General features: G+C 35.7%; 1 protein-coding gene across 1 annotated transcript in view; it reads left to right on the top strand.

The window, feature by feature from the left end:
• Positions 1-640: 640 nt before the first annotated feature.
• The window catches only part of LOC149537999 (uncharacterized), a 79,826-nt gene continuing 64,905 nt past the window's right edge, over positions 641-15,561 (top strand). The window contains exons 1-2 of the mRNA XM_089799391.1: positions 641-853; positions 1,892-2,008. Of these exons, the coding sequence (XP_089655517.1) occupies positions 667-853; positions 1,892-2,008 (304 nt within the window). The 5' untranslated portion in view covers positions 641-666. The remainder of the gene's footprint in view (positions 854-1,891; positions 2,009-15,561) is intronic.

Below are 15,561 nucleotides of genomic sequence, written 5' to 3'. Positions count from 1 at the left end.
TTTATAAATCATGAAAAAGAAATGTTGATAATTTCATTAAAATCTATTTTATTTTCTTTAAAAAAAAATTGACGAATAATACATCTTGTATAAAAGATAACCACATTCCTTAATCCATGCCTCTTTCCTGCCTCTCTTCCCTGATTAACATGATCATCACATCGAAACAAAACATTTTGTTACTACATTATCTCCATATGACTAATAAGCAATTATGTTGCCAACTTAATTTAAAATCGAAGTGTTGGACATTTAGAAAATATATGTCAAGGTGGAAGAAAATTTGCTATGGATATCCCATCAACTCTAGAAGCATGCTCTCAGCCTATATGAAGTGCGTGTAAAGCTTTGTTTCTGCACCTTATACGTTTGCAAATTTGAACCTTAAGTCAATGTTTGCATTAGATATTGTGAAGGTTGCAATAAGATTTCACTTCATTTAATCAACACGAATATAAACTAATCATTTCATATAAAATTATAGTTAACATATTAACATAGTTACATTCAACGGAAAAAAATCACTATTGACTAAAAGAGAATTATACTTGAACGGATGGCAATAAATGCAACCGCCACTTGGCAGAGGCAGCCTACTTCTTATCTGAATATATGGCTAAATTATCGGATGAAGTGAATTAAGTTGAGCTGGTCGAGAGGCCAAAGATGGAGGGGGATCTAACTTCCATCTCCGTGGCTCTTGATTGGACACCAAACAGCAACCACGTAGGATTCTACGTGGCAAAGGCACTCAAATTCTATGAACAGGAAGGCTTGAAAGTCGACCTGATCAGCCCGCATTTAGATAGTTATTCAACTACACCGGCCTTCAAAGTTTCTTCCAAATCCGCCAGTAAGTACAAATGCAACTGCAAAGTTCTTTAGCTTATTTTTCTTATTAAATTCTTTGGTGGGCAGAGGGAATTTTTCATAAAACTTAAAAAATTCTTTTATGGTTCTGCTCATAATTTGGTAGATTCAGAAAATTAATTATGAAACCCTTGCCCTTAAAAAAAATGAACTCTGCAATGATTTCATTCTACCTCTGTTCTTGTGACTCTCAATATCTTTTATGTGAATTGGTATTTATGGCACAAGAGGATAAATCTGGAGGCCAGAAATAGCTCATAAGATGATATCTTCCTTTACAAAATAGCTCATAAGCTAGTGATAATATTTAGTTTTGTTTTCCAACTGCTCTTGGCATTTGAGGATGATTTCCATTTTTCTCTTTAACTGCTGTTCAGATTTCAAAATTAATATAGCTATTTTAAGGCAATTGTTATGTTTGAATGAGAAAAAATCTACTGTAAATATAAAATTACTTAATGAGGAGAAGAGTTTTTGGATATGATATAATTGCTTAGTAATATTTTGGATCACATCCTGTCATTAATCTCTTTATTTTCTTCATTTAAATTGATATATTCACATAGTTTACTTTTCTTCATTTTGATTGTTACATCACAGAGCGTGATTTGAAACATTGATGAGAAAACTAATAAGCCATCTGCTCTCATCAGCATCATTTATACTCTTCTTGAGCCTGATTAGACTACTTTTGTTTCTGACTTCGAAAACGAAAACATTGCTGCGACAAGGTGTAGTTTTCAAATGGAGAAGTAACTCTTATGGTTTCCAAATAAGTCATCTCTTCGGGGAAATTTTTGTTTTGATTAGCTGATAAAGTTACATGTTCTACAATTACATAAATCTTTCTGCGTCAGAATGATTTTGTCGCAAATCAACATTTATTTAAAAATGGAAACACAATTTCTTGTTAAAAATACAGAGCTTTTACCAGAAATTGGATTCTCATATATATGGACTGTAGAACAAAAAAATCTCTCATGTTGATATATGACTAACTTCTTGCTATTCTTTTTGTCAGCATTCGCACTTGGTCCATCAGAGACTGTGATTGGGCACCATTTGCCTCCTTCAAGCCCAACCAGAGCAAAACTTGTTGCCATTGCAACTATTCTTCAAGAGGATGTTAGTGCAATTGGTAAGTGATCTTGTTTGTTTTTCGTATTTTTCATTTCACACATACTCAGGTGTAGCAGGACATCGTTCATTTCTATGACACATAATGAAATCCTGATAAATTTGATCACCTTATTTCTTTTTTGAACTTAGTACGTTTCCATAGGTATTATGAATCAAATCAGGCAAACCCTCTTACATGCAATGGAGAGGTGAGATTATGTGGATTTTAACTTTAGATGGACTCTGGTTACTCCTCTTGCAATTATGTGTAATAATCCACTAAAATGGGTTACCTGACCTTCTCCCAGGTGGATAATTTCTCTGCAGGCGTGCCTTGAACTTTGAATTAGCACTAGAGGGAGGGCTGTTAACCAAGCATTCTATCATCTCTTGAACAAGGAAGTTTCAAATGCTGAACAATGTGGAATTGTGTATCGCAACCCCAAGGTTTACAATGCATAGTAGCGTCTTTAGTGTTGGACACAACTTAGTTTAATGATGTGATTTGCTGGTAATCACTAAGGAACTTATGCTTGTCATTCATGGATTTATCATCTTTTCAAATGACGAATGATTTGACAATAGGAGCTCTTCAACTACTTCTAATGAGGATTTGCAGATTGAGAGTTCCCTTACACTTTCATTCTTTCACCACCCAAATGCTTCTCTCCTTACCTCTGAAGCCTCTATGTTGCCCAATTTCTCTACTTCATCATCGTTTGAAACTTGCCAAAATGCTGCTAAGCCAAGACCTACCAAGGCAAACCACTAAACAACCAATAAAAAGAGGGGGTCTTCATTTGTAATGGGCGATGGTGAAAAAGCTCACAGCATCCGGCAACTCCTCTAAGGAAGTGTTTCTAAATATTTTAAGGGAAAAACTTGTTTGGAACTTTAAATCTCTGATAAATACCTTTTCACCTATCAAATGGCTAGGAAGCATACTTAGAATGGAAGAAAAATCACAAATTGAGCTAGGAGCTTTCTCCCTTGATTGCCTAAGTGTGTGCAAATGTGTTCATTCCTGCTCAACAAGACAATCGAAAACTCCCTAAGATCAATCGGAGATAGCTACGTGAGTTATCCCTACTTCAAAAGCATTCTGGACCTTGCCTTGATACTAGTCAGGCGGCTGTAGTTCTCACCTATAATTCCCATGAAAATTACTCTACTACCAGCCAAGCATTTATAGCCCTGGTAGATATATTCAAAAATTCCCAAAGCCAAATTTCTTGATATTTCTTTCCCATTTCATTTTTCCCCTTTCTTTTTTCTATTTGTGTATTGCTTTCTTCCACATCAGACACAGACTTCACTAATTGTCTTTGGCATCAAATGATTGTTTCCAGTCATAGGTGGAGGCTATTGGGTTCGGCTAGTTAATCGAAAGAGATTTATTATGATTAAGAGAGAGATTTCATTCTAATGAATAAACCAATCATAATTGTTTCGATTTTTGTCAAGACAGGCGATTAAGTTGATGGCTATTCAATCAAGAATTGATTATGTAAGGATACAATCATAAGTTTAATTTGGTTAAAACATGCGATTAAGTTGATGGATAACCAATCAAGAATTGATTATGTAAGGATACAATCATAAGTTTAAGTATAAAGATCTATGATTAGGATGGATAATGAATCGATTACTTTTTGAAGAAGTGGTATAGTTAACTATGAAGGATGGCATCTTCCACTTGTACCCTGTCATGGTTTGATGTAAATTTATATACAAGCCAGTTGACTCACTAAGAGGAGTCAAGAATTGATATTTGATAATTGATATATTTCCTTGTGGACGATGCTTGACTCATAGCATAGAGGGTTGTGTTAGCAACAATTGGTGTAGGTATTTCATTTATATATCAGAGACAACATCTATTGGAGGAGCATAAATGATTATTAATAATATCAGAGAAACAACGCATAGATAATTCTAGAATATTAGAGATGACATATATCTTTGCTTGAGAACATTATACCAACCTGTATTTGCCATGTGGACTATATAAGAAGATCAAAGGCAGCCATTCAAGTTGTTGTGCATAGTCTATATTGTTACATTGTAATGTCCCCATTTTAGCTAGTGTTAGAGGACAAGTTGTTAGCCTATTATTGTTTCCCTCGTAGGTTAATTATTGTGGATAAAGGGACTTTTGAGGCAAAGACTTGGTTATGGGAGGGTCTTGCCTTCTCAATTCATTATGTTCCAGTTTTGTATTCGTTTGGCTCATATTGGACTTCTTTTGGGCTTAGTTTCATGTACTTAATGCTTATGGTAAGTTTGGTGATGATTGAGAGGCACCCTTTCTATTTTGGAAAGTGCATTTTGTCACGCGGGGAAATAATAGGTGTGACTCTTGTTTCAAATGACATATTTAAAGAATAAGTATTTGGGGAGTTATTATTATCCTAGTGGCCAAATTATTTTTAAAATGTTATAGAGTTTATTATAAATATAAAGTTTTAATTTCACTTAAGTTGAGGGTTGAGTCATCATTGGAAGGGGCTATTTATTCAATTAATTCATGGAAGCTCAAGCCAAGGCTTTAATTAAAGTTTTGGATTAAATAAATTATTGAAGGGAAAAAGTATATCTATTTATCTCACATTGGCTAGAAAAGTGTGTGTTCTCCCATAGAAGTTATAAAAGAATCACGAGTTCTTTTTCATTATGTTGCTTATGTTATTGACATTTGCTTTTGATAATTTGTGTTGAGAAGAAATTGAAACAAGGGTTTCAAAATATCAGCTTGAAGAATCGTAAACTCTTCACTGTTATAGCACTTTGAATTGGTTGCCACATACTAGTGAATTGTGCAACGATGGCTTCAACGAGAGGCTCTAAAAAAGTTTATTGGTGATCGAAGTAGTGTGGTGAACTCACTGTTTAATTGTAGGAAATACATTGCAAGGTTGTGGGTTTGTGTTCATGCAGATCACAGCCATTAGTAAGGTCAACATTTGGTGTTTGAGAAGCTGACACTCTTCCATAGGCAAAACTGCTATTTGGAGGCTGCGGTTCAGTTATTGGGGCAACACTTGACAAATATTTGGGCACGTTTGGAATACGGGTACCTTCCTTATTAATTCTAAGCTTCGACATCAATCTAGGACAATTTCGAAGGCAACAATATTGGCTTAAGGTGTTAATTTATGCATTTTTCTGCTGCAAGTTCATTCCAATGGTTTTAAAATAGATTTCATATGCTTTGAATTTGAGCATTGTAATATGATTTTCTCGGAATTTGTAATCAATCCATTAGATATCGGTTTGAATAAGAAGGATTGAAGCTAAGCGTTCATGCCAATTGTTTGTGAAATTGTCTATTAGCTGTAGATGCACATTTTATGTGTGGAAATCATATGTATGCATTTGAAAAGATTAAAAAGGATTGCGTTGTAACTTAGTTCTTTGCTTAGACTTTCTGGTAATCTTTTGCAAGCATTCTAACTTCATTTGAGAACATTCCAAGGAAGCAATTAAAATCTGAAAATAAAATACAATAAGATAGAGATTCTATGCAAAGTGTTTGATGAAATGTCAAGCATCTGAAAAGTAAGGCAGTTTGGTGTTTGTCAAAGTTAGAACCAAAAGGGGTTCCTACAGTGGTATCAGAGCGGTTTCCAGCAATCTTGTTGGGTTGAAAACTTAAATTTATATTGATCACACATTTGAAATTAGAGCAACCAAAATACTTGTTTGTTTTAGTATGGGTTTCAAAGATGATGTTATACTTGCTTATACAGATTACCTTGCTCTTCAAAAAAATATTAGAAATGAACTTTCCTTTGACTTCTATATGGAGTATCAGATGAATTGTGACAAGCAAAAAAGAAAGTCAAAGAAATGTAAGCATCCAAGTCTGAAGAGCATCTTAAATATCCAGAAAAAAATTATGCTTTCACAACAAAGATTAGCTCATAGCTTGCAGCAGAATAAAGAGTGGATGCAAAGGTTAACCCATAATAATTCTGATTTTTCGTACAGTAGTTTTCCACTTGAGTATGAAGAAGGATTGAAAGTTATGGCAAGTCCATAAAGAGTTATAGGGGTGACCTTGGGTATTGGTACTCATGATATTAGTGCCAAGCGTGAGGATTGCATGAAAATATTATCCCATCACAGTTTTGTTTTATGAGACAACAATGTTTACACATGCGCATGATGGTACGGGTGAGTCATCACATGAAGGTACTCAAGAACTAGGTACTGATGATGTATAGTCTGTCAAGGATTCATGTCTTGATGAGTCTGATTTCTCAAATAAGACCTTAGAAAATAAGTTAGAAGTTTCATTTAGTGATACTGAATCTCAGGATAGTGAGTTGGATGGACTTACAGTTACCTGGAAAGTGGGAGTGTATGAGGACATTGTCATAGCAGCAAATTTCACTCTATCAGATGAACCACTTGTTGAGGTTCTTAGTAGAAGTACCTTGGTTATTGATGTGTACAGAGATAATATTACACATGTTATTTGTTACGAGGTGAGTGATGTTGATAAGTAGGAGATAATTCCCACAAGTCAAATTCTGATATTGCTATCAAGATTTAACTATGTGATTTTGAGTCAAACTCATTGACCCATGTTTTATGAGGAGTGATTCAACATGAATCCATCTCTCATGAGAATAAATGGAACACTTAGCACTCATTGGATCTAGGTGATGCTCATAGGGGTGATGTTGTTACAGTTTCATATCACGGTGCAGACTGTGGTCAAAGAGCTTATATGGGTGTTAGGGTGTGCAGAGATATCATTTGATTGGGTAATTCAAGTTGAGTGATAGTTGGATTGCCATAGCCATTGAGCACTATGATGCTTCCCGTCAGATGTTTTCCATATCTAGTTGGGATACTCCTATGTTGGGTGAGCATGATGATAGAGGCCTTTTTATTATAGAGTTTCATACACTTTGAGAAGCTATCAAAATAATGAAACAAAATTATTTACTATTATTGGCTGACAAAGACTATCTTCTCGAGTGGGATCAGACTTCCTATAATGCTCTAAGGGAAAGGGAAAAGGAGGTAGACAAGCTCACCTGTGAGCGAGAACTGACTATGGATTCATTGGAGAGAGCGCAATTGGCCCTTCATGAGTCTCAGTCACAGATTGAGGAGTAATCTATGGAACTAAGGTTTGCACAATCTTCACTAGCTACAGTTACAACTTAGTCATCTTTAGTGGAAGATGTTGATGATTGATATCCAGAGGCAATGGTTTTGAGAAGGTTGAGGATTTGGCCACACATATCACAGTTACAAGTGTAGATGGTATAGTTGGGATGAGTGCATTTGTAGAGAGAAGAAAGAACCCACATGTTGCATCAGGTTCTCCTATGGTTACATCCTTTGCAAATGTTTTTGGTGATGAGGTAGATACAAAGGGTTACACTCAGAGCTATGAAAACCAATGGTTGACCAAGGTGGGAGATTTTTATTGTGACTACTTAGGGAGGAGTATTCATCACGATTTCTCAGATCCACACATTGAGGATTTGATGATGCATCAATGTAGATTGGTACTAAGGTTGTATAATCCTTTAGGGAATGAGAATTTGCCTCTGCACTAGATGGGATCAATGGTTGCAAGTTGGATTACTTGTAGAGTCAACACATCCATGGGATCCTTGTAGAGGATGGAGATGGTGCTAGTAATACAGCCACTTTTAGATGTTCTGATCTCCATAGTATGGATAGGCGTGCATTCAATGTGCTTTGGGTCCCTAGTGCTAACATGGTTAGCATTGAAGTTTGGTCGGGTCTCATTGATTTGCTTCACCACTTTGGGCCTAGTGAGTTCAATTCAAAGTTGAGCAACATGTTGTTAGAATGATTTAGAATAACTGAGAGGGGGGGTGAATCAATTATCCAAGGTCTTGATGTACCAATTGAACTTTTAATCATGTAACATATAACATACGAATTTTCATAACCAATTTAAATCTCATATTAATCTAATATTATAAATAACTGATTCCAATTCACATGACAATGATTTTCTACCAACTAATTATAACTAAAAGAAACTCTTCCCAATCTGTCTTATATATCTTGCTGATTTCACGAGAAATAAAGATATATATATATTGCTAACAATTTAACTACTTCTAACATATTTAACTGAAAATAAAGTAATGGCTAATTATATCAACTGAAATGCTTATACAACATAAAAATAAATGTTTACTTCACCTAGCAATTATAATATCTAACTATACTTCTAAGGGTTAGAAGTAAAAGAGACATTGGTGAGAGGAGAATCATTGACATAGGCTTAAACTCCCAACCGAAGACCATTACTTATCCCCACACATCCTAACTTAATAGAACGACTCTCCCTACCTTAAGATCAGGCTTGGGATGTTCATAAGCCTAACCATCTGAGTAATCAGGGGGTTTTAGTGTCCCAATAGTTATTCTCCAAAATAACTAAAGCTTTTGGACAAACAACAAAGATCACATGTTCAACACATCTGCTTATTTCTACATTGGCCAAGGATTTCAAAGTTGGGTTCATAAACCCGATCTCCACCACTCAACTTGACAACATATTTCATAACTGGAACATGCATGAGCTATTATAACTTTTGTTTATTATTAATTTATTCTGATACCATTTTTGTTTGTGCAGACTCTCTACACCTCCTCACCTTCCAAGGCTTCCATGCCAGTGATTCCTAGGTGCTCACGAGTCATATCCACTATGTTTGCTTTACACCTCTTCACCTATAATGGCATTATTGCTGGTGAATTCCTCAGTGTTGGATATAGTTTCCATCTCTGTATGGTATAAATGAATGTAGTAAATTTTGAGTAGAATTAGTTGTTCATGGTTATCATTGCATATCCATCCCTCATGCATATGGTGGATACTCTATTATGAATACAGAACATCAATGACATAATAGATAGATTCAATGGACTAGAAATCTATTAATATCCACCTCGATTTAGTCTGTAATAAATTGGCATCAGTATTTTGGATATTATACAAAACAAGATACAAGACTGGTATAGAAATATGAAAGGAATACAGTTAGGGTTCGATGGTTTCTATACGTGGTTCGTATAATAAACAAGACCTCGTAGTAGGCATAGCAATATGAAAGTAATTAAAACATGATTCGATGGTTTCAGTACTCGGTTCTTATGATAAACAAAACTTACAACAGCCATAGTAACGTGGAAGGAATTAAAAATAAGGTTCAATGGTATCTTACGTGACACCTCTGTCTGCTCTTGAATCTTTGCGGCAAGAATAATGGACTCGACTTCTTGCTTAGAACTTGCGGAAATGGAGACGTGGACGCAGTATAGGAAAGCGGAAGAGCAAAGAATGAAGTCGGAAGTTATTTTCAGTTTCTCCGCACAATGAATAATCGTAGGGGCAGAGAGCCACTGATAGTAGAGGAGAAGATAGAATGTTTGATATGATCATGAGACTCTAATATAAAAAGAATAACTTGACTCTCCGGCTACCAATAGTTACAAGAAGCCATTCGAATGCTATTCAAAACGAATAAAGAGGAGAGAGAAAATAAAATAAGAAGTTAAAGAGTTTTTATTATTATTTTATTATTATTATGCATCCTTACGTACATTCATGTGTATGTATTGATAAAGTGGCATCATTAGATTATAACTTATAATTTATTGGTGTCACCTTATTTTTATAGACATATGTTCGCATTTGAGAATTTGCAATAATGATTAAATAATAAATTCATTGATAATTCTTTAAAGGTATGAATTATGTTTTAATTTATATTATTTATTATATTGTTCCTTTTATAGCTCGTGCGGTTCCACAATGCAAAACGTTGTCAAATCCTAGTAACCTTGCCAGGGTTGTCTTAAGTCAAACCTGTTGATTCTGATGACTGGACCATTTGACCATCCCCTTTCGATGATCCCGTTTAGTAATGCTTCCCCTCTCTTTAGTCTTCTTCCTGCAATCACTCACTCAAACATTCTTGCCAAGACATTAATTCAAGATATATTAATTGTTAATTCAAAACAATTGTCGATCATGTATTGACCGTTAGAGATTTCATCAATGTCTAAATAACTAACTCATTTCACATAATCATGGAAATATCTCATTATAAATTGATACAACGGCTATAATTAACTAACTCACTTCACATGATAATAATTTGTTAAACCAACAACTATGATCAATTTAAAATTTAGCGCAAAAATTTGGGATGTAACATACCCACCCCCTTAGATTTTTCATCATCCTCGATGAAAATAATAGCAAATTTAAGTAGTACTTACTTATATAAAAAGAAAAGAAATATTCAGTTTTCAATTTCAGAGAAAAGATAGGGATATCTTTGAAAAATATCATGATAATCCTCCCAGGTGGCATTATCTTCAGCATATTGGTTCCACTAGACCTTGCACTATGTTACCTCTCGATTTCGTAAGCGTAGCTTACGTACCTCTAGTATTCTGAGCAGTCTTACCTCTACCACTCCTAGTTCTCGCACTTGCAGTAATTTCCAATCAATCATATGTTCATGGTGGGTAATATACTTTTTAAGATATGACACATGGAAGACATCATGCATCTTGGCAAGGGCTGGTGGCAAAGCAATCCTGTAAGCTACTGGGTTTACGACCTCCAAAACTTCAAAGGGTCCTACATATCTCAGGGCTAACTTAGCATTCTTGCCAAATTTGATAGTACTTTAATGAGGTTTAACCCTTAATAACTCCTTTTCCCCTACTGAGAATTCTCTGGGTGTTCTTTTGGCATCAACATAGCTCTTTTGTCTGTCGTTTGCTTCCTTTAACCTCTGACGAATCTAGATTACTTGTTCCTCCATCTCCTCAAGTATTTCAGGCCCAACAATGAGTCTATCTTCTAATCGATTCCAACTCACTGGAGTTTTGCACTTACGACCATACAAAGCCTCAAAAGGAGCCATTCTAATTGTGGACTGATAGGAGTTATTATATGCAAATTCTACCAGGGGTAAGTATGTTTCCCATTGGTACTGTCGGTCCATACAGTACATTCTTAGGAGATCTTCTAATACTTGATTTACTCGTTTTGTCTGACCATCTGTCTCAGGATGATAGGCTAAACTTATATTCAATTTGGTGCCCAAAGCTGTAAATAATGTTTTCCATAATCTAGAAGTTATCTTAGCATCCTTGTCTGAAATAATTTTCTCCAAAATTTTGTGCAACCTGAAAATCTCGTTTATGAACTTATGGGCAATCTCGGGTGCTCCATCAAATAAATTACCAGGTATGAAATGAGAAACCTTAGTCAATCTGTCAACCACGACCAAAATAGTGTTGTGTCGATTCTGAGTCATAGGTAACCCTTGTACAAAATCCATGGATATCACCTGCCATTTTCACTCAAGTACTTCATTTGGGTGTAACAAGCCCGTTGGGCATCGATGTTCTGCCTTTACCCTCTGGTATTCCAAACGTCCTACTACAAACTTGATTATCTCCCATTTTCATCCCTTTCTAGAAATATAAAGGTTTTATATCAAATAACATTTTTGTTACTCCCAGATGTTCTGAATATGGGGCTAAGTGAAATTCACCTAAAATCTGTCTTCGGAGTTCAGGGTCGTTGGGCATAGATTCTATGGTGGTATCTTAATAATCCATCCTCCTCCAAGCTAAATTTTGAATACTTAGGATCTTGCAGGTCTTTGATAAGAGCCAAGCTGATTTTTGTATAAAACTCATCATGCTCTAGGTGTCATAAAATTTGGTCCCTCAACCTGATGTTTATAGTAGTTATCGCTGAGATGTGTCTTCTTCGGCTTAGGGCATCTGCCACCTTGTTTTCCTTACCTTTAATGTAACTTATGTCGAACTCATAATCTACTAAGAATTTCAACCATTGCCTTTGTCTAGCATTAAGATTTGGTTGGGTGAAAATATACTTCAAACTATGGTGATTAGGTCTAAACTCAAAAGGTTTTCCGATCAAGTAATGTCTCCACATTTGCAAGGCATGCACTATTGTTGCTAATTCAAGATCATGGGGTGTGTCATTCTATTCATAATTTTTCAGTTTCCTAGATTCATAAGCAATGACCTGTTCGTCCTGCATTAACACACCTCCTAAGCCTTCTCTGGATGCATATGTTATAACTACAAACTATTTTTGTGGATTAGGTACCCTCAGAAAAGGTGTAATAGTCAAGTTTTCTTTCAGAAACTCAAAGGTTGATTGACACTTCTCTGTCCAAATAAATTTCTTTCCCTTTCTTTGAAGTGAAGTGATCGGATAGGCTATCCTTGAAAAATTTCTGACAAACTTTCTATAGAACCCAGTTAACCCCATAAAGCTCCTAACTTTAGATACATTTCTAGGTATGAGCCATTCCTTAATCGCTTTTATCTTAGATGGATCTACTGCTATACCCTAAGCTGATATAATATGCCCTAGATATTGAATTTTCTTTTGGTAAAACACACACTTAGATAGTTTTCCATATAGCTTGTGTTCCCTTAGTCTTTGCAGAACTATTTCTAAGTGTCTCTGATGTTCTTCTTCGCTTTTAGAGTATATTAAAGTGTCATCTATAAAAACCAATACAAACTTGTCTAGACAATCTTGAAATATACAGTTCATTAAATTCATGAAAGCTGCTGGGGCATTGGTTAACCCGAAAGGTAACACTATAAACTCATAATGTCCATACTTGGTTTTGAATGCGGTTTTATGTATATCCTCATCTTTGATTCGAAGCTGATGGTATCCTAACCTCAAATCAATTTTTGAAAATACTGTCGCACCCTTCATTTGATCAAAAAGATCATCTATCCTCAATAAAGGGTACCGGTTCTTGATGGTGACTTTATTAAGCATCCTATAATCTATACATAATCTCATGGTTCCAATCTTCTTTCTTAAAAATAGCACTGAGGCTCCCCATGGTGAGACACTAGGCCGGATCATCTTCTTATCTAGCATATCCTGAAGTTGAATCTGTAACTCCATTAACTCTGTAGTTGTCATTCTATATGAAGCTCGGGATATGGGTTCTGCTCCTGGGATAAAGTCCATGGTAAAATCAAATGCTTGGGAAGGGGGTAGTCCAGGAAGTTCCTCAGGAAACACATCTTAATAATTCTTCAAATAGGGGTATTTTTCTTCAAAGGATTCTTTGAACTTTTGTCTGATTTCTCCCTCTTCATAAATGTAGTCATCCCCATATGTGGTTGTTTTAGGTTCCCTTGTATCTTCAATTCTAACTGCGAAAATCTCATAGCTTTTTCTCCTATATCTCTTAAGTTGCATTGCAGAAATTTGTTTTGATTTGATTTCATGTTTAATCCCTGAAATGCTTGTTGATTTACCTTGATCATCCACACAATTTATAGTTTTGGCAAGACAATCTACTTTTGCCTTATGTTCACTGAGCCAATTAATTCCTATGATAATGTCATATGACCCTAGCGGTGCTACATATAAGCTCAATTCCGTTGATAAATTCAGAAACTCAACCCGAGCTTCAAATAGGCATTGCTCCACCTTAGCCCTTGACTGGTTTGCATACTTGACTGTCCATGGTTTTTCCATAAAACTAGATCTTTTTGGAAACCTACCTAATAGTCTAGGTGATATAAAACATTCAAATGCTCCAGTATCAATTAATATGGATACAAGGTTCCCGTATATCTTACCCAAAGTTTCAATGGGGCCTATCTGCTGCTCTGCTTGTCTATTATCTAGGGCTGCATGAATCCTTTGCTGAAAGGCTTGTTGTTGCTAGGGAAAAGGTGGTCATTGTGGCTAGCTGAGGTTGGGTTTAATGGGGCACTGCTTCATAAAATGATCCCCTCCATAGTTAAAACATCCTCCTGGTGGTCCCTTCTCATTATTTCGGTTGTTCTTATTCGTATAATAATTGCTTTTGACATCCCTTGCTCCATTTCTTTTTAACTCGGGTTTGTTATTCTTATAGTCCTTAAATTGTTTTTTCTGAGGTCTGAAGTCAGCACCATCTGAATTCCAAGTAGTTTTCTTTTGTTGTCTTTGGATGGAGTCATCCTTTCTGATCTTGTGTTCTTGTCGAACAACCTTCTCTAGGGCCTCTTCCATGGTTCAAGCTGCAAGAACATCAATAGCTCCTCCTATCCTATTGTTCACCCCATAATGAATTTTCTCACCTTCAGATTAGTGTCTTGCTAATAAGGTGGCACGTACTTAAGCAATCGTGTGAATCTCTCCTAGTACTTATGTACCGACATGTCTCCTTGTTTTAAATTTTGGAAATCTAGAAGCTTCTGGTCGTAGAGGGTTTGAGGCAGCCAACGTTTTTGAAATATGTTCACAAATTTCTCTCAAGTGATTTTAGTAGTCCTAATGTTTTGTTCAACCTTTATATTTCCCCACTAGGTTGCAGCTGTTCCACTGAAATGATATATTCCCCAAACTGCCTTTGAGGTCTCAGAGAAATTCCTAATCTGAAAATATTGTTCCATCTTAGTTAACCATGCTTCTGCTTCCTCCCCGGGCTCAGAACTGAAAAACTTAGGAGGTTTTATTTTTTTTATGTTTGCTGATAAATCAGCCACTATCTCTTTCTTCTTTTGCTTCTCCGATTGCTTGGGAGAGGGAGTTTTGTTACATTCAGAGAGTTTTGTCTCTGCTCTAGGAGGTGGTGAGGTTTGGACTTCCTTGCGGTTCTGCCTTGTCTGGGCTGCCATTTCACTCATCCCCTTTTCATGGTTTCTAACTTTAATTGTGTTTCTTGTAAGATTTGGAGTAGCAGTTCATTGGAAGATTGAAGGTTCTTGCGTATTAGATCTTGGTTTTCAATGTTCTCGCTGCTATTCATTTTTATGTTTAGGATTCCCACTTGTTAATTTGCAATTGTGTCAATTATGTGGATAGAAGAGATCTTTAACAATAAAGAAAAAGTCTTACAATCACATGATTTCAAATAACTTAATTTATTTCATTGCTTCACTAAGCAACCTTATTTACAAAATTTCCTCTATTGAGGAGGTTTACATCAACATAACATTTAATCTTGCTTTGCAGCACTACATTTTGGTTTAGATTGGTACATATTTTGCACCATTTAGGATCTATGAAATTGTAAAAGAGGGTTGCTCCGTTGAGCATTCCAGCTTTGTATCAGCTTGTTTCTGTATGCCGCCTTTCTGGCAAGAGTCCATCTGACCCTTTCCTTCTTCATCCGCCAAATTGCTTGATTCAAGGTTTCATTATCTCGGGGTACAAAACAACAGGTGTAGTTATATTTAGTCATGTTTCTAATGAGATAGGGAAAGATGGGATGCTGAGTTTTCTTGCAGTGTGTTTTACGTACTAACATCCTGTAGTCATTTCAAAATCTTTCAGGTTTCAAGAAGGTAGGGTGCCCTAGGTTCAGTGTCAAACCCAACACTCTGATACCATATGTAACATACAAATTTTCATAACCAATTTAAATCTCATATTAATCATTTTATAAATAACTAATTCCAATTCACATGACAATGATTTTCTACCAACTGATTATAATTGAAAGAAACTCTTCCCAATCTAACTATCTTACATATCAGCTGATT

The sequence above is a fragment of the Cupressus sempervirens genome, chromosome 9, assembly GCF_028749045.1.
Source record: "Cupressus sempervirens isolate cs-2001-9-10 chromosome 9, ASM2874904v1, whole genome shotgun sequence".
NCBI lineage: Eukaryota > Viridiplantae > Streptophyta > Pinopsida > Cupressales > Cupressaceae > Cupressus > Cupressus sempervirens.
The sequence above is the reverse complement of the archived record's forward strand: the minus strand, read 5'-3'. Positions and strand labels throughout refer to the sequence as shown.